Source organism: Myxine glutinosa, chromosome 8 (assembly GCF_964187855.1).
Source record: "Myxine glutinosa chromosome 8, kmMyxGlut1.1, whole genome shotgun sequence".
In the NCBI taxonomy this organism is placed as follows: Eukaryota; Metazoa; Chordata; class Myxini; order Myxiniformes; family Myxinidae; genus Myxine; species Myxine glutinosa.
The window spans coordinates 69,831,488-69,851,341 of NC_136268.1; the positions used below are offsets into that span (position 1 = coordinate 69,831,488).

The window sequence follows — 19,854 nt, forward strand, 5'->3', positions numbered from 1 at the left end:
GAAGGTTAAGACAACATTAAGATTTTAATGAAAAAAGACAAACAACTATAAAAAGTTTTTGTTAAAAAATAACAAAGCCTCTTCCAATTTCCCAACCAAATTACATTAAACAATTCGGGCCCAAATATTACAATAGCCAATCATTTTATCCAACAAAAAACTTGATGGCATTATACATGGTGCATGCAATTGTTGTGAATAATGGAACAAGTAACCTATGTGAGATGCTGAGCCGGACCTGGTACACGCAACAGGCTTGCAAGGAGCAGTAGTTTTCCAGGACATTTGTAGATAGTTGGCGAACGTGATATACACTGTTTTATCAGCTGTAGACGATCTTCACACAAACGCACTGCACACAAACAAAGGGGAAAAAAATAGGGATCTTCGTTGTGGCAATGGCTGTGATGGGTTATTAATTTGAGGAACCACAACAGCTAAGGAATGGTTACTTGAATAAAATCTCAGATGAGATACTGTCAGGCCAATTAGAATGTGGGCTAAATCCAAAAAATTTGCGAACCCATGATCGCCCTCTTGGAAGTATGAGATAATCATCCATCTAATAGTACAATAATCAGTCTATCATTTTAATAAATGTGCCCAGGGGTAAGTGGGGAGGAGGGGGAGGGGGGGTTCCATCAAACCTTGCAGTGGAAGTGCCTTCACATGAAATTCTGAAAGCAAGCTGAGAGCCAAGTTTAGGTCTTGCTCCTCCTGTATTGCCGGAGGATGGTCTTTTATTAGGTTGAGACATTCCCTGTAGCAAAATACAATGATCGTCAAATCTCGAAAGAAAAAATATCCCCGCCAAAACATTAACAATACACAAGGATACACAAGGAATTTAGCTGTGTTGACCCCAGACCAATTTATATAACAAAAGAAAAATGCAAAATGTTCTTTTTTTGTTTGTTTGTTTTCATTTTTTTCATTGTTTTTTTCTGAAGTGTTTTTGTAGTTTTTTTCTTTTCCTTTCTGGGAGGGGGGGGGGGGGGGGAGTGGGAGAAGATGGTTCTTAGGTGAGAAATACACATCAACCACATACCACCCCTAGACGAGACCTCCCCTCCCCCACAGATGCACACAATCACTCATCCATGCTCAGGCTACCTAAAAGTCTTACCAACATCCCAAAACCCCTCTATCTTCAATACTTCCAATTACCAAATTACAAATGGTTATCGAGTGTTTCTGCTAAAAAAAAAAATATTTATCATTATTATTTTTAAATTTGATATATAACTAGTAGGAGTACCCGGCGTTGCCGGGGGGAGGGGGAGGCAGGAGAGGGAGGGGTGAGGAAGGTAGTGGGGGGAGCGAAAGGGGGAGGGGAAGGATATACTATATATACATATTTTGGGGGGAGGGGGGCTTTGACAAAAACCACCTTTAGAGGCCATTTTTTTCCCCGCAAGCGGGGGTTGGCCTTTTTCGGGGACCGTGGTTGTTGTTGTTTTTCGGTCCCCTTTTTGAAGCAATGTTTTACGGCCGGATGCCCTTCCTGACGCCAACCCTTTTTGCCGCCTTTAACGACAAGCAGGGAATTACCAGTGAACTGGTACTCAATTAGCCGACCTCGGAAGGATGACAGGCTGAGTCAACCCCCCTGGCGTTAAATTCAGCGATCGACCGGGATTCGAACCCAGGATCCTAGGATCCTAAGCCGGCACCCTAGCCGCTAGCCCAACACCAGGGCCTGGTGTTGTTATCTGATCCTGATCCTGTTGTTATCCTGGTGTTACACCAACACCAATCTGACCTAAATCTGACAGCCCCCTCCATATTGGGGGAGGTGGAGGGGGAGGGGGAAGGGAAGGAGGAAAAATTTACCCGTGCAAAGAGTGCTTTTACCTAAGTGTTGCTCAGGTAAAAAAGGAAATTGTAATACCCTCTGCCACCATCACCAGGTGGCGCTACACGGTACACATTTACATCGAGAATTTACGCCCCTCTCCTGGTCCCCTACATCCCCGTATGAGGCCACGGCCACATAGCCTATGTTACCCCCCAGACAAAGGTGTATTTGTCTTTGTATCCCGAGTAAAGTATATAAGCGTTTATTGCTGGAATACCCAGCGTTGCTCAAGCGAAAAAAAAACGAACATATTTGAAATGAGGGCAAATATAATGGAAAAGCAATAATTGCATCCAAATCAGAATCCATCACAAATGTCAAATCATCATTTTACCTTTTTGTTGAATATATGCTGGTGAATGTGCCATTGATCACGTTTCTGAGTTAAGTATGATGACGTTCAGGAAGAAGAAGAAGCATTACCACCAACTTCGCCCACTTCGGGAATTGTTTGATTACACTGGTCAACAGCCAAATTGGTTCTGACTTATTTTCAACTGTTTCGAACTAACTTGGTGCCCACGAATCTGAATCTGACCTTAAAATTTCGCTATCACGTAACCTTGACGTAGTTCGTAGTACATCATAAGTGTGGAAAAAATCTTTAGAGCATGCGAATTTCTTGATTAAGTCTCAATAAGTCTATTTATTGTCATAAAAAATATTATGAACTTTAAGTTTTTATTTACATCACATAAAAAAATGTAAATCTCCAAAAATAATATGAACTTAATAAAATATCACCAAAAATAATATGAACTTTAAGTTTTTATTTACATCACATTAAAAGTGCTTCTGAACTTTACTTTTGCGTTTGTAGGAGCAATCACTTTCACGCTGTAAAGTCCAACAGTAGTCGCCCATCATGTTTGGAATGAATCGGCCTTGATATCGAGTCTCCATGATGGCAATTTCCTGGTGAAACCTTTCTCCATGTTCATCACTGACATTGCCTAGATTTTGTGGAAAGAAGTCCAGATGAGAATGGAAGAAATGTATCTTGAATGACATTCACGCACCAAGCGCCTGGTAACTCTTCAACATCTTGTCCACAAGCTCTTCATAATTTGGTGCTCGAAAATTTCCAAGGTAATTGTTAGCAAGAGCCACAAAGCTATCCCAAGCAACGCTTTCCAGCTCAGATAGTCTCGTTACAAAGTCCTGATTAGTGAGTACAAGACAAATTTGAGGACCATTGAAAACACCCGCCTTTACTTTGGCCTCAGATACAATGCCTTGGAACTTTAGCAAGTAGTGGAAGCCAGCACCATCTTGATCCATGGCCTTCACAAAGTTCTTCATCAAACCAAGTTTCAAATGAAGTGGTGGTAAAAATACATTTTCAGGGTCAACAAGAGGTTTGTGAATTTCAAATGAAGTGGTATTCCTATGGTATACTGGTTCTCAAAAACTGGATGTGATAGTGAAAATTGGATATCATAATCGAAATCTACAGGTTCATGTTGGTTAGAATCACCTCAAAATACAGTGCATTTAGAAAGTATTCAGACCCCTTCACTTTTTTCACATTTTGTTATGTTGCAGCCTTATGCTGAAATCGTTTAAATTCATTTTTTCCCTCATCAATCTACACTCGATACCCCATAATGACAAAGAGAAAACAGGATTTTATAAAGTTTTGCAAATTTATTAAAAGGAAAAAACTGAAATATCACATTTACATAAGTATTCAGACCCTTTGTTATGACACTTGAAATTTAGCTCAGGTCGGAGTGAACACCATTGAGAGTGGCACATAGGGTTGATCCTACAAGGAACACATCAATCCATTTCAGAGGTTTGCCAATTATCCGTAAGCTTGGACTTTCTTAAGAAGGCGACGATGCGGGACTATCAAATGCTTCACTAACGTCCAGATAAAATACGTCTTTTGATTTCCCAGAATTGATCATCCCAGTCCATTTCTCCATTTGCCACATCACATCATTTTCCACATCACATCACTGAGAGGAACATGAACCACCAGGTGTAATACCATGCTGTGCCTCATGGAGGAGGTTATTACTGATGATATGATGCAGAACTGCATCCCTCACAAATGATTCCATGGTTTTACCTACTACCAAGGTTAGGCTTATTGGCCTGCAATTCTCTGGTAGTCGGCGATTTCCTTAAGAATCAGGAGCACATTGTGTCTCTTGTGTTACACAAAGGTGTGGCTCATGTGTTAATTAAGCAAATAACATCCCAGTATGCTTATGGTCATGTAAAAAATACTGCACAGGCTTGGTTGCCTATAATGATGGCTAGAATGGCTGCAAGAGGAGGCCTCAGTGACTTTGAAAGAGGGGTGATTGTTGGAGCGTGTTTAGCAGGAGCTTCACTGACAGACAGCTCAACTTGCTGATGTTTCATGAGCATCGGTGTTCAAGGTGATGTCGGCATGGAACCCCGAGAGAAATACATCATTAGCAAAGGACACAGTGGGCGGAAGCGCGTACTCCAGGGTCGTGATATCCGTGCAATAATTGAAGTGCGAGGCAAAGCAGGTGAGCAACTGCAGATCAATTGACTGTAAATATTAACCTAGAGGACACGAGCAGCTAGTTTCATCAAAAATGTTCTGCCGAAAACTCCACAGAGTGGGATACTATAGTCGGGTTGCAGTACACAAACCGTTCATCACACCTGGCAATGCACGTTTGCGAGTCCGATGGTGCAAAGAGCACAAATAATGAACTACCGAGCAGTGGAGAAATGCGATATGGTCAAATGAATGGTCCTTCACCATGTTCTCAACAAATGGACGAGCGCACATGTGGCGCCATCCGAAAGAACCATACAACCCTGAGTGCTCGATTCCAACAGTAATGGGTTCTGGTAGATCTGTATGTAATGTTTTGGGGCACATATTTCTGGCATGGTTTGGGTGCAGTAACATTCCCTTTGAAGGCAAAGTCAATGCCAATCTCTACTTAATGGTACTGAGTGATCAACTATACCCCATGTTGCAGCACTTGACTGCTGGGAGGGTGTCTTCCTGGATGAAAATGCCCCCCTCCACAGAGCATGTGTGGTCACCCAATGGTTTGATGAGCAGGACACCATGATCTTTCCTGGGAAAACCACATTTCAAATCTGGCCTCCAAAGCCAGTCACCGACTGGGCATCCTCCATATGTCATGGACTTCTCAGTCACCAGATCTGAACCCATCAAGCATTTATGCAATATTCTGGAATGACGCCAGAAACAGCGTTTTCCACCTCCATAAAACAGGTGTGAGTTGATCAACTTTCTTATAGAAGAATGGTGCCGCATCCCTCTGTCAGAATTCTTAGACACTGGGGGACTCTATACAATGGCACATACAGGTATGTGGTGGCCCAATTCTCTCTATTAAGTGACTTTACATTGGGGTTTCCATTTTTTGTCCACTGTCTGCATGTACAAACACACACACACACACACACACACACACACACACACACACACACACACACACACACACACACACACACACACAAACACACACCCCCCATTATAGATAGATTATATTTTCGACAATAAAAAAAAAGAAAAAAGAAAAAAGAGTACAGAGACCTGGCAAGCTCGAGATTTTCATCCTTGTGGCTCGATGCAGAGTTAAAGTACTCGCGTGCAGCTTGCAGCACCAACTGAAGGCTGCGCTTATAAGGCACATGCCTACCCTGCGCAGCTGTGCTTTCGAAACACTGCAATCGTTGACTAGCTAACCTTAGAGTTTCAATCCGCCCAGAGCAGAGCAGGCTTTTAACGTGGATCTACAAAAAGCCAAAACAAAACACACACACATCAATGATGAACAATAGTAAAGAGCAACTGATCCACTCACCATCTCCCCTGTGTGCGATCATCTTCCCCTCTCCCCTGTGTGTGATCCTGCACCGCTCTCCCCTGTGTGTGATCCTGTACACCCCTCCCCTGTGTGTGATCCTGTACCCCTCTCCCCTGTGTGTGATCCTGTACCCCTCTCCCCTGTGTGTGATCCTGTACCCCTCTCCCCTGTGTGTGATCCTGTATCCCTCTCCCCTGTGTGTGATCCTGTACCCCTCTCCCCTGTGTGTGATCCTGTACCCCTCTCCCCTGTGTGTGATCCTGTACCCCTCTCCCCTGTGTGTGATCCTGTACCCCTCTCCCCTGTGTGTCATTCTGTACCCCTCTCCCCTGTGTGTGATTCTGTACACCCCTCCCCTGTGTGCGATCCTGTACGCCTCTCCCCTGTGTGTGATTCTGTACCCCACTCAGTGTGCGTGAGGTGGCAGGGATAGGGGTGGAAAGGGAGAGGATTTGAGCTCTTGAAGTCACATTTTACATTTGGTGTAATTACACATTTCAAACTGTATTTCCCATGTGCATGCACATGCATTCACTTGTTATCAGAAGTAAATATATTGTGTAGATTACATCATTTCTGGATGTGTTGAATTGCCAGTAACCATTTTGTAAAACTGAATGTGCAGCATCTAAATCAAGATGGCCAAATGTGACACACACGGGTGCGCCACTACTATATATATATATATATATATATATATATATATATATATATATATATATATATATATATATATATATATATATATATATATATATATATATACACTTCTTCTTTAATGGCTGGCAATACTCACTTACTCTGTGCAAAGGACACCATGGGATCTTTACCGTCCACCAACAAATGCTGGCGGACAGGACTCCCAGTTTAACATCCATCTGAGGGACGGCACACACATTGATGAATCACCCTGCCTGTGAAGCACCTAACTGTTGGGGATTCAAACCCAGGCTAGACAGCTTAGAGGCGACTGTGCGTACCTCTAGGCCATCCCCCCCCCCCCCCCCCACCCCTGTTCTGTATCCGATGCTCCCCCTTCCTCTTCATTAACAGTATGAACCTCAAACATCGGGGCCTTCACCTAAAACTTGACTGATCTCTCCATACAGGTTGCTTCTGACAAACCAGACGTGATCTGCTTAACAGAAACTTTCCCCCTTCATGATGTCTCTAATTCCTTGGTATCTCTGACAGGTTACTCCCTCCTCCGGTATGATGGACCTGAGCCTCGTCCTGGAGATGGGGTTGCTATCTTTATTAAAAAAAACTCTTCCTCACTCGCCCTGCACTGCCCTCTCTCCACCTCACCCCCAGGAATACCTTTGGCTACGGCTTCCCCTTCGCTCCCACCTTTTGTTCATATGTGTGTTGTAGCGTCCACCAAACAGTGATGACTCCATCTACATCTCGCTGTCTGATAATATGGACCAACTTCTATCTACCCATCCCAACTCTCTCTTACTCATATGTGGTGATTTCAATTGTCACCATGCAAGTTGGCTGGGTGTGGGTACCTCTCTCACCAGCCATGGCTCTTCAGCAAAGGACTTCTGCAACTCACTGGGACTGACACAATCTGTCAATTTCCCGACCCGGATCTCAGTCAACGGAGCATCTTCTCTTCTGGACTTGGTTATGACTAACTTCCCCGAAAATGTCTGCTGCTCTTCTTCTGCTCCAATCGGCTCATCTGATCATGTGCTTGTTAAAGTGGACATCTCTCTGACCATTCTCAGAGAGCCTCCTCAGCGTCGACGAGTCTGGCATTTCACTCAGGCCAACTGGCACGGTCTTCAAGCAGCCATCAATCATCTGGAATGGTCTCCCATCTCGACCTCCTCTGACATCAACTCATCCTGGGAATTCTTCCAAAGTAAATTGCTCTCTCTCATGCACAGATTTATCCCATCTCGTCTTCAGTTGTCATACCCTTCCTCCCGTCCATGGTACATGGAATCTTGTGGTGAGGCTTTTGCCCAGAAACAACTTGCTTTCGTCTCCTGGAAAGCAAATCCAACGGAAGGAAATCTCATTTCCTTTCACAAAGCCCGAAACAAGTGTGTGTCCACCCTCAGGAGAGCCAGGAAACAATATCTCTCCGTTCTCAAGACCGAACTCTCTTATCTGTCTCCCTCTTCCAAATCCTGGTGGTGTCTGGTCAAATCTGTTTCTGGTGTTTGTTCCCCCTCCATCCCCTCCCTCACCTCAAACGGCTACACAGCTGACTCCGCACGTGAAAAAGCTGAATGCCTCAACTCTGCATTTGCCTCCAAATCTTGTGTCCCAAACCCATCCCTCTCTGCACCCACCGTACCCAGTCGTACCCAGCTGCTCCTGGACTCTGTGTCCTTTCCTCCTGACAAGGTGGAAACGTTTCTGTCAACCCTCGACTCTGATTCTGCACAACTGGACCTGACGGCATCAGCCCACAGGTCCTAAAATCCTGTTCTTCTGCTCTTTCACTCCCTCTCTCTGTTCTCTTCACCCTCTCTTTTGCTCAAGGTCATCTGCCATCTGCTTGGAAATCAGCCAAAATCACCACTTTGCACAAAAAAGGTGCAAAAACAGATCCTAGCAACTACAGACCAATCAGCCTTCTCCCAATTATCAGCAAAGTCATGGATTCCACCATTGCCTCGGATATGCAATCTTTCCTCTTCTCCAATGGCTTGATCTCTGATCATCAATTTGGTTTCAGACCTGGTCACTCTACTCTGGACATGCTGCTTCCGCTTTCTCAACAATGGATGGAGGTCCTCAATGCCAAACAGGAAATTAGAGCTGTCTCCCTTGACATATCACGTGCCTTCGATACGGTCTGGCACCCCGCTCTGCTCACCAAACTCTCCTCCTTTGGTATCCATGGAAATCTCCACGCATAGCTGGTGGACTTCCTCTCTAGTCGTAGTCAACGTGTGGCCCTGAATGGGTTTCTCTCATCTACTCTTTCTGTTCAGGCTGGAGTTCCCCAAGGCAGTGTTCTGGGCCCTGTGCTTTTTCTTGTCTTCATCAATGATCTCTCTGACTTTCTTGAAAATCCTCTCTATCTCTTTGCTGATGGCTCTACTCTCTGTCGCTCCATTCCTCATCCCTCAGATCGGCAGTCTGTAGCCTGCAGCCTCCTCACTCTCTGCAGAGCTGGACAAAATCACAGACTGGGCAAACAAGTGGAACATGTCTTTCAATCCTGACAAATCTCACACTCTTACGATGTCTCCCCAAAAAGACCGACTGGACAACCCTCCCATCCACTTTCTGAATATTCCTCTCTAAGAAGTTCTGTCACTCAAGCTTTTTGGTCTCACTATCTGCCATGATCTTTCCTGGGAAAACCACATTTCAAATCTGGCCTCCAAAGCCAGTCGCCGACTGGGCATCCTCCGTCGTGCGAAGTCCTTCCTTGGCACACCTGAGTTCCTCACCACATACAAGGCTTTCATCCGCAGCTCAATGGAATACTGCTCTCCCCTCTGGGCTGGTGCTCCTGCCTCACACCAAGCTCGTCTTCACGCTGTTGAAACCAAAGCGTTCAGAATCATTGGAATCTCCCGCGATGAAGCTAACTCCAAGGGCCTTTCACTCACTCACCGCAGGCAGGTTGGTGGTCTTTCTGTCTTCTACCGACTCCTCTCTGGCCTTGCCCCCCCCAGCTCTCTCTGGGCTCTGTCCCCCAAATATTCCTACAGGTCGCACAAGATCTGCCTGCAACCCTCTTATGGTTAAACTGCCAAAATCAAGACTCTCTGCTCACCTTCACTCTTTCATTCCTCTTTTCTCCCGCCTCTGGAACAAACTCCCTCACTCTCTTCAATCACACTCCACCCTCCAGGTCTTTAAAACAGCTGTTCACCACCATCTCTTATCTTCCCCCATCCAAAACCTTGATCTTTTCTACCCCCGCTAATTTCACCCCAAATCCACTTTTTTGAAATACCAACTTCTGTCCTGGAGACACAGACACACACACAGACACACACACAGACACACACACAGACACACACACAGACAGACACACACACACAGACACACACACACACACACACACACACACACACACACACACACACACACACACACACACACACACACACTGTCCCTCAGGCCTCAATTGTGTCTTGCAACATAACGTGATGATATGTTTTCCATACATCTGGGGAGGTTACATCAGTCAGGATCGAAATTGTCCCTGACAGATCTGGCAATACAGCTAGTTGTCAACTTGTAGGTCATGACCAAGTCAATGCATCGACTCGAGTTTTTTTTTTTTTTGCCAATCATGGCCTTTTTATGAGAAACTCGTGCAGCTATACTCATAGCATTCGTTGGTGGCCGTGAAAGATCCCACTGTCCTTCGCGAAGAGTTGGCGACCTATCGTCGGTACCATGAACAAATCACAAATTCCTGTCCTAACCTACAGATAGCATTACATCAGCAGAACAGCAGCTCCCTCAGCCAATGATGCTACCCCGTTGCCTTGTGCTGCATACAAAAGAAGAACGAAACACTGATCGCATCATTGATAATTGCAATGGGATAACCTCTGCTTCTGAAATAATCATTCATTTCTTGAGCTTGCATATGGAAATTATCATCGTTGCTGCAGATACGTCGCAGTTGCAGGAACTGAGAATACGGTATCAAAGTTTTGCATGATGGAGGAATTATACGTCAAGTATTTGTCTGTTTGTTGGTGCTGATGTTGCATAAAAACCAATTAGATCCTGGGAAATAATCATTATAAAGTGTTATGTAGTGTGAAACCTTCGGCAATATCAAAGATAGAGGAACAGGAACTTGATGTAAATGAGATGCGGATGCTAAGATGGATGTGTGGAGCAACAAGAAAGGTCAAGATTATGAACCAGTATGAAATGAATAAATGAATGAATGATCCAGTATATCAGGGTGGAAATGAAGATTGTGGAAGCATCGAAGAAAGTAGTCAAGAAGAGATTCAATTAGTTTGGTCATCTGATGTTGAGAGAGATAAACTATGTGGTGAGGCGAATGATGGAGATGGAATTGCCAGGAAGAAGGAGAAGAGGAAGGCCAAAAACAAGATGGAAGGATGTGGTGGTGAGAGACTTAGAAGTTGTGGGATTGGAAGAAGAATGGGCGATTGACAGGAGGAATTGGAGAAGGGTGATCAACCATCATTGTGGCGACCCAATGTAAAAATGTGAAAAAGTGAAAGAAAAATAAGAAAAGAAGAGGAAGGGAGGAAGTTGCTCTTAATTCATTATTTACCTCCATTTAATATATCTCATTTTACCTCATGGCATACTTCTGTTCTCATGCAGGTGTAAACAGTTTGCTCTATCTCCAGCATGTCCTGCAGTAGTTCCTCCCATTGTGATTCAGTCAGTGCTGGTTTCCTGTTGTCCAGAGAATGGATATCCACACAAAAACAACAGTACCACGAAAATACATGCATCACATATTCATGTATATATGTATATATGTATATATGTATATATGTATATATGTGTGTGTGTGTATATATATATATATATATATATACACCTCGGCAGTCGAGAGCATACCTCCACAAGGCTGAACAGTTTATGCTTTGTATCCAACCCCCCCCCCCCCCCCCCCCTCCCCATCCCCCAATAGGCCAGATCTGCATCTGGACCTTACCAAAAATCCAATCGATTTGTTCTTGTCAACGACCCAACTCGAGCATCTAGTTGTCATAATCTGTCCACAATTTTAGAAATACCATGCAATATATCGCTTTTGGAACAATCTCTTAATGGATGAGAATCACTCTCAATCACCTAAAAAAATTCCATTCGCATTTCCGGATCTGGATAATTCACCAAAATTTAATCAATTCAGCCTTGTTGCACAACTAACCTGTCCAAGTTTTGCCCGAATGCATCCATAACTTTGTGAGACATCATGCTATGTATAGCTTCTGGCCCCATCTATCAATGGTGAAGAATCCCATAAAAAATGACATTATCCAAAAATCTTATATCTTCTCCAAAATCTAATCAGTCTTTCTTTGTCATACACTGAGTAGTCGAGGGCCTGAGGGATATTTTCGTGCAAATCAGTCTAAAAGCACCAAATTTGGCCCAGATGTAGCTCAGGGCATGCTCTAATGATTTAGCGAGAGCACCCGAGCCGGCGAGCCCCGGGATCACCACGGCGGCCAAATCCAATATGGCCACCGCCCGATCAAGGCTTCAGCTATAACATTTGATCCAGATGAGCTACAAATACAAACGTGGTTTCTATTGTATGTTTTTTGACCATTAGAAACACGTTGGAATGCTTATCTTTACGATTGGGTGTGTCTGGACTCCTAATTTGCATATTTCCAAGATGGCGACTTCCCCAAAATGAGTTTTACCAGAATTTGACTCTTTTGGCAAACATGGTGTCTATTTTATGCTTTTTGAGCATTACAAACACATTGGAGTACTCAGATTGATATGATTGAATCTATCTAGAGCACTCTAATTTGCATATTACCAATATGGCCGCTATCCCGAAAAAGAAATTTCACGTACATCTTCACCCAGATTGAGTGTAGAGTTGTAGGAACGAGTTAAGATTAAACTGGTGAAAACAATCAACCTATGTATCTTACATATGTCATTTTTATTGAAACAATTCTACAAATAGAAGAGTAGAACCCATTCCTATTGATACAGTTAACAACCAGTACGTGCATCAATATATGTACAAGTGAGTAGTAATTATGTCCATTGGGGGGGGGGGGGGGGGGGGTATAAGTTCTCAGGTATGTGTTCTCAGTCCTTTTGATTTACCAGGTCGACTGTTTTTGGATAGTAGCTGTTGAGGTGACGAGTGGATTTTTGTTTTATCCTAATCACACAACCAGATTACTCAAATATCGTCGTCTCGACCCTCATTGTTGGTACAGGCACCCTCGCATCCACATATCGAGGTGCAACGGACTCCGGCTTTACAGCATTTGCAGCGCCCACTGCATGACTTTTTGCAGCCACAGCGGAGGAGGATGGCGCAGGCTTTACTGGCATCTGCAAGATGGGTCCAGTAAGGTTCCCAAGTCTTGGTCGTGGAGTCCCAGTACCAGCCCCACATACTGAACTCTGGGATATTTTGCTGGACGGAGGTTGCCTGATTCCAGTAGAAACTGGCCTGCAGCAGTGCCCTTTTGGCATGCTGAATTAGTGCAGCTTGGGTGGGAGGCAGGTTCTTGAGGGACTTGGTACCGTTTGAGAAAAGCCAATGTCTGGCTTCATCTACTCAGCTGGAGCCACAGCTCTTGCTGTACATGATGACGACCATACGCTCCAGTCTTTGGACATGAACATCTGAGTTGATCTGTTCAGGCTCCAAGGTGAGGGCGACCAGGGTTTCTGTGAGATAGTGTGTTGCCTCCCAAGCTGCCCATGCACTCCTTTTCCCATGGCCCAGAAAGGCTGATGTAGTATCGCATCCTGTTAGCGAGTGGAAGAAGGGTAAAGCCAGTGACTTTTGGGGACCAAGAGCATTGCGGATCTCGTGAACAGGAATGTCCCGGTAGTTCTTTCCGCATGTGAAGCCGATCCAGAGCTCTGTGAGGCCTAATGTGTCGAAGAAGCGGATTGCAAGTAATACAACATCGCTGTCGACCGTACGGACAAATGCCTTTTTATGGCCATTGGCCCCAGCATGTGCCAAGTGCAGAATCATTCTCGTGTCTGCTTCAGGATGGTTACAAGGCTGAAGCGCACATACGTCATATTCAGGTCTGTTGGAGAGTACAACATCCTTCTTGGTAGAAAGGAGAAGTTTACCCTACATGTCATGCTTGGTGAGCTCATTGCTGATAAGTCCAAATAGTTCTTTTTTGTTCTCTTCATTCTTCAGGAAGTTGCTGTTCCAGTTACGCTTTGGAATAGGAGTTCTGCCATCTCATATTTTAGTTCTTGACCCCGTTCCTTGGCGTTGGTGAGTTTGTGCTTTGAGGTTCTCCTCTGGATACGTATCGAACACGATGTCCAAGCGCTCGACAGATTCACGGCTCATGTGCGACCTCACAAACTCAGCAATATTGGTGCTTACATAGTCCTGGAATGTTTTTGCAGTAATTGGCCGGACCATTTGGACCATTACTGCTCCATCGAGCACAACTACAGTGGCATCCCTGGCTGCTGCTACGCGGGTTTTTGCCACATTCACGCATTCAAGAACGTCCGCCTTTTTGCCGCTGCGTAAAAGCCCTTGGTTGGAAATGATGGGTGGCTCCCTCTGATTTTCAAACCTGAAGAATTCTGCCATGTCTGCATCGGGCCGGGATTGAAGGGAAAGGAATAGTTGGGTGACGAGAGTCATGTTTTGCTTGTGAAGGCCATTCTTCTTTTTGTGTTTGGCTTTTGGGTCAGGTCGATTGGCAAACGTCAAGGTATTTGTCCATGGGATCGTATCTGAAATGGGCTTGGTGACCTTGTCAAGTCGCTGCTCTACGTAAGCTGAATGTAGGGCTATACCAACTTCGTGAACACTTGCGAGCGATCCAGCCACTTCTGTTTCCATAACGTCTTGTGTGTCGAGTGCTATGAGGTCGTGACTTGCTGATAGAAAGGGATTTCCGTGGGTTTCCATAACTTCGGTGAAGGATTTTACATCTTTCCTGAACTTGACCTGCAAGCTATGTGCCTCTTCATGATGAGATGTTGACGATGATGAACTGCTGTTATACACAGCTTCAAACTCTTGCACCAACCTGGCGCAGTCAGGCCCTGCAAGCATGAAGAGTGCGAGGGCTTCAGGGCTTTCATAGAATCCAGCTGCTCCACCACAGGGCTGCAGGATTTTGTTTGATTGCTCATGGGATTGATCTTTTGCAATCAAGCTGAACTTACGTTCTGACTGCTGCACTACGAAATTCCCCTTCAAGAACTCTTCATAAATGGCAGGATTTTTTTCAGGCAGCTCAACCATGTCTCGCACGTGGATGGATAACCAGTGGGCGTAGTTTGTGTGATCCATCACGTGAAACCAAGCACACAGCTCATCACAAACTTGAACGTACAGCTTGAAGTGTCCTTCTCGAAGTGACCGAATCAATCGACAGAGTAGTAGCTCTAGATCCATAATGGTGGACCAGTACTTGAACTGTGGATACTCGGCTTGAGACCGTTGGTCCCAAATCTCGAATGTTTCAGGTGGGTCAAGAACATCCACACAATAGGCAGAGTATGCATTCTGCTTGAGAATATGAAAGGACATGAGTCACCTGATGGGCAAAACGTGTGCGTTTGATATGGTGCTCATTGAGGGCAGACTGAGCTCGTCCTGTAGTCAAGACCTGTGCCTGGGAAAGGACGGTGGTCCAACCTGAATCACGGAGTAGCTTTCCCGCCATAAGGTGAGCTTTGTCTTCGATGTGCAATGCTCCCATCATCAGGACCAACTTGTCTTCGATGTGCAATGCTCCCATCATCAGGGCCAACTTGTCTTCGCCAAGTTTCGCCGGATATTGCCATTGGAGCTGCTTGGCTATAGCATACAATGGTTGATCAGCGCCAAGGACAGCAATCTGGCCAGGATTCAGGAATGATGTGCCTTTCTGTGCTAGCTCCATTGCATGCTTCATCATGGATGCAGATGCTGCTTTATCTGGGAATAATGGGTACACTCCTATCTCTGCACGAGGTTTCACTGTGTCATCATTCATAAGCCGCGAGTTATACCCTGACCATGTAATAACATCATCTTCACTTCGTGTCTCCTGATCGAGAACTCTTTTTCCATGCACCAACCAACTCTCATCTTTCACTTTGGCTCCACGCACAAGATCATACGATGGTCAGACAGGACCAGTGCCACTTCTGGGTGCCAATATATCTCCTTCATTGAGTTCCGCTGGCTTAACAATTGTATACGAGTCTGGAAGTTTGGGTGTGGAAAGTTTGGGTGCAGAAAAGAGTAGTTGTATACGTTGTCATTGTCCATCTTCATGATTTGTACACAAGCACTACTGTAAACAGCTGGATTTAACGGGTTTCTAATGCTCAAAAAGCATAAAATAGACACCATGTTTGCCAAAAGAGTCACAAGTTATGGTAAAACTCATGTTCGGGTAGCCGCCATCTTGGGAAATATGCAAATTAGGGGTCCATGCACACCCAATCGTAAAGATAAGCATTTCAACGTGTTTCTAATGGTCAAGAAACATAAAATAGACACCAAGTTTGCATTTGTAGCTCATCTGGTTCAAACGTTATAGCCAAAACCTTTTTCGGACGGCGGCCATATTGGATTTGGCCGCCATGGCGATCCCGGGGGTCACTGGCTCGGGCGCTCTCGCTAAATCATTAGAGCATGCCCTGGGCTACATCTGGGCCAAATTTTGTGCTTTTAGACTGATTTGCACGAACTTAGCCTCAAATCTCCCTTAGTCCCTCGACTAGAGCCTGTCCACAACTTTTTGAGATATCCTGCTCACAGATAAGCAAAGACAGACAGAAAGGGGTTAAAACATAACCTCCGTCTGTCTACCTTCAGTGGTAGAGGTAATAAAACCTGGACAGGAAGACGAAAGTGATATCGTGACTTGAGAATAATTTTTTTTTTCTTTTAATCACAAAATAAACATATAAACAATAAATTGAGTGTGGAAACTCAATAATGAAATCTCATTGCCAATATGGAACTCTCCATGTCCATCCCTCCCCAACCCACAGACATGTGAAAATCAAACGTTTGTAGTGAGGCACCTGCGTCCAGCTAGGCGGGCGAGATGTGTAAGTAGATCATGTGCAAGCTCCACATCACTCTGGGAATCCCGCACATAACTGACAGGCCGATGAACATCATATTTCTCCATAATGTCGACCACCCTGTGGTACAAAATTAAGTAAACTTCACAAACACTCCAATATACAATTAATGAAGTTACTATTCAATAGCTTGCTATTAACTTCATAAAAAACACAAACAAGAAAAACAAAAGAAAATATAATTATAGGCAAATGAGCTCCAGCTGTGTTAGACGTCAACCGACCATTACCTTTGATCTTACTTAAAGGTCACATGAAAATTAGAGTTCACATGAGAGAAAGCACGAGAGAGAAAAGAGTTAAGTAGAGAGAGAAATCATTAGATGCTTCAAACTCGAGTTATGGTCTGCAAAATGATTTTCAAAGCACACATGCCCTCGGACATGTTGAACCCAAAATTTAATCGGTTCATCTTTGTATGACATTCTATACTTGTGCTAAATTTGGAAGAAATCTCTAAAGTGCTTCATAAGTGCGCAGTTTTTTTTTCTATTCAAAGCCTGGTGTTGGCTAAGCGGTTGGGGTGCCAGCTTGGGATCCTGGGTTCGAATCCTGGTCGATCGCTGAATTAATGCCATGGGGGTTGACTCAGCCTGTCATCCTTCTCAAGGCCGGCAAATTGAGTACCAGCTTGCTGGTAATTCCCTGTGTCGCAAGAGGCGACTAACCAAAAAAGGCCAAAAGAAAAATGGCCTCTAATGGCGGTTGCTTTTCCTTTTTCTGAGGTCGTGTACCACGAAATTCCCCCCCCCCCCTCTCACCCCCCCAATCGCGGCCGTGTTCCGCCAATTCGCGGTTTTTCAGGGGCGCAAAAACAACAATTTTCACGAGCCGTTAGCTTGACACATTGATAAAACCCATCTTTCACCAGCCATGTAAAAAAGCAGCTGGACATTACAACAACACAACAACATGCATTTTAAGGCCATTTCCCCTGCTAGAGTGGGGGTTAGCCTTGCAGTCCCCATGATAATCTTCTCCATCTTGCCCTATTTTCTGCATCTCTCCTTGTTAACCCCTTTGCCCGCATTTCTTCTTCCACCATCTTTAGCCAAGTCTTTATCGGTCTTCCCCGTCCGCTACTTCCTTCTACATTAATTTCCATCACTCTTCTCAACCAGTCACTTTCATCCTTCCTCAACACATGACCAAACCAGCTCAACCTGTTCCTCTTCACAGCATCAATCACAGGCTCTATTCCCATCATTTTTTGCAATTCATCATTTGTCTTCCTCTCTCTCAACGATACTCCACACATCCATCGAACCATTCGCATTTCCACCCTTTCCAACCTTCGTTGCTGCTCTACGTTCATTACCCATGTCTCGCTCCCATAACTCATAACACTTCTCACACATGCAGCATACATCTTTCCCTTCAGCTTCAACGACACTCCCCTCCTCATCAGCACGCCACTCAGTTCCCGAAACTTCTTCCATGCACATTGTAGTGAAAATGTATCAAAGTTGAACCCAGGAGTGATGCCCACTTAAACCGCAGAGGGGCGTCTATAAGACCTCGGACGTCCGCGACGCTGAGCCACTCCTGTAACATTTTACTATGACATGTAGTCTTGAATGGTACGTACCCGCACATATATTCTAGGCTTGCTTGCATTGACTAATATAATCGATCCTTCCTATATGTTGCCAAGATCCTGATATCTATTGCATGATTGTATTTTATAGGATGATGCTAAAGATTTGATTGAGATTAAACCTACCTATGGGACAAAGTTGTGGACTTAATTGATTTTCACAACACACATCTCACTCCAGCAACCGTTGCCGAGTCTGATCCACCTTCTCCATTTAGCATGTCTCCGAAGTAGCAAAATGTTTTCACACCTTCCAGCTTCACGCCGTCTCCAAGATCCAACTCAACATTTCCTCCATCTGCAGCTCCCTCTGTGCACACCTTACATTTGAATGTAGCTGCCACACTGGTTAATGACCCTCTCAGACCACAACATTTTTGATGAACCCACTAAGCGCACATTGTACATTGAATTGAGTTCACTCCGACACCCTTCCTGCACACAGCACAGGGCCACTTCCCAGTTCTTTCCACCTCACCACATGCTTTACCACTAGCCATCACCTTCGTCTTTCCGATATTCACCTTCAGACCTTTGGTCTCCATACATTCCTTCCACTTGTTCATCTTTTCCTTCAGTCCATCCATACTTTCCGCAATCAACACCAGATCATCTGCATACAACAACTCCCACAGTAAACCATCCTTTACGTTCTGAGCCAGCACCTCCATCACAGCTACAAATAGTAGTGGACTTAGTACCGACCCCTGATGCACTCCCACCTTCACCTCAAACTCACCACTGTTCCCGTCCTTCGTCCTTACAGCTGTGCGTGCTCTTTTGTACATTGCCATCACTACTCTGATCAACCATTTCTCCACTCCTAACTTCCTCATTGCCCATGTCAATACTTTGCGTGGAACCCTATCGAATGCTTTCTCCAGATCAACAAACCCAAGAAACAACTTCTTCCTCTTCTCCATGTACTTCTCCTGCAACTGCCTCACAATAAAAAGCACGTCTGTCGTTCCTCTTCCTGGCATAAATCCAAACTGCATTTCGTCGATCTTCACTTTCTTCCTTATCCTCTTCTCCAACACCGTTTCCAATACCTTCATTCCATGCTCCAACAACTTTATCGCTCGGTACGAGCCACACTCTAGAGGGTCACCTTTCCCCTTGTATAGTGGGACGAGGGCACTCTGTTCCCAATCCATTGGAATGCTGCCTTCTTTCACCACCAGATTACAGATCTCTGTCATTCTCTTCACACCCCAACTTCCTGCTGCCTTCAACATATCTCCCACAACTCCCGTCGTCCCTCCCGCTTTTCAACTCTTCATTGCTTTTATCGCTTCCTCAACTTCCTTCTCAGTTATCTTCTCTGCCGGTCCTAAAACTGGGTTACTCTCTATGTTGCCATCCCATTCATTCTCTGTATTCAACAGCATTTCCATATTTCTTTTCCATCTTCCTTTAATTCCATCTGGGTCCACAACGATTTGTCCCACTTCATCCTTCAAGCAACTCACCCCCATCACATCACACCTCTCTTTCGCTATCTGCTTTGCAATCCTGAATACTGCTCTCTGACCCTCTTCCGAATCCAAACGTTCTCCGAACATTTTCCTACATGTCTCCTGCGCCTTTGCTACCTCTTTCTTTGCAGCTTTCTTGGCTGCCTTATAACATTCATGCTCTGCTGTTTCTGCTCCCCTACCCTTCGCCTTCTGCCACTCCTTGAACTTCTTCCTCTTCTCGTCAATCCGCTTTCCAACTTCATCATGCCACCACCATGTTTCCGAGTGCCTCGGTGGTCCTTTTGTCCATCCACATACCTCACCAACGGCTCCCAA

The 19,854-nt window shown here is 44.8% G+C and overlaps 1 protein-coding gene across 1 annotated transcript in view; it reads right to left on the reverse strand.

Annotated features, from left to right (window-relative positions):
• LOC137418561 (NBAS subunit of NRZ tethering complex) overlaps positions 1-19,854 on the reverse strand; it is a gene marked incomplete at its 5' end in the record, with an annotated part of 165,726 nt that overhangs the window by 78,006 nt on the left and 67,866 nt on the right. The window contains 5 exon segments of the mRNA XM_078783373.1: positions 239-352; positions 648-760; positions 5,421-5,620; positions 10,968-11,070; positions 16,399-16,521. Of these exon segments, the coding sequence (XP_078639499.1) occupies positions 239-352; positions 648-760; positions 5,421-5,620; positions 10,968-11,070; positions 16,399-16,521 (653 nt within the window).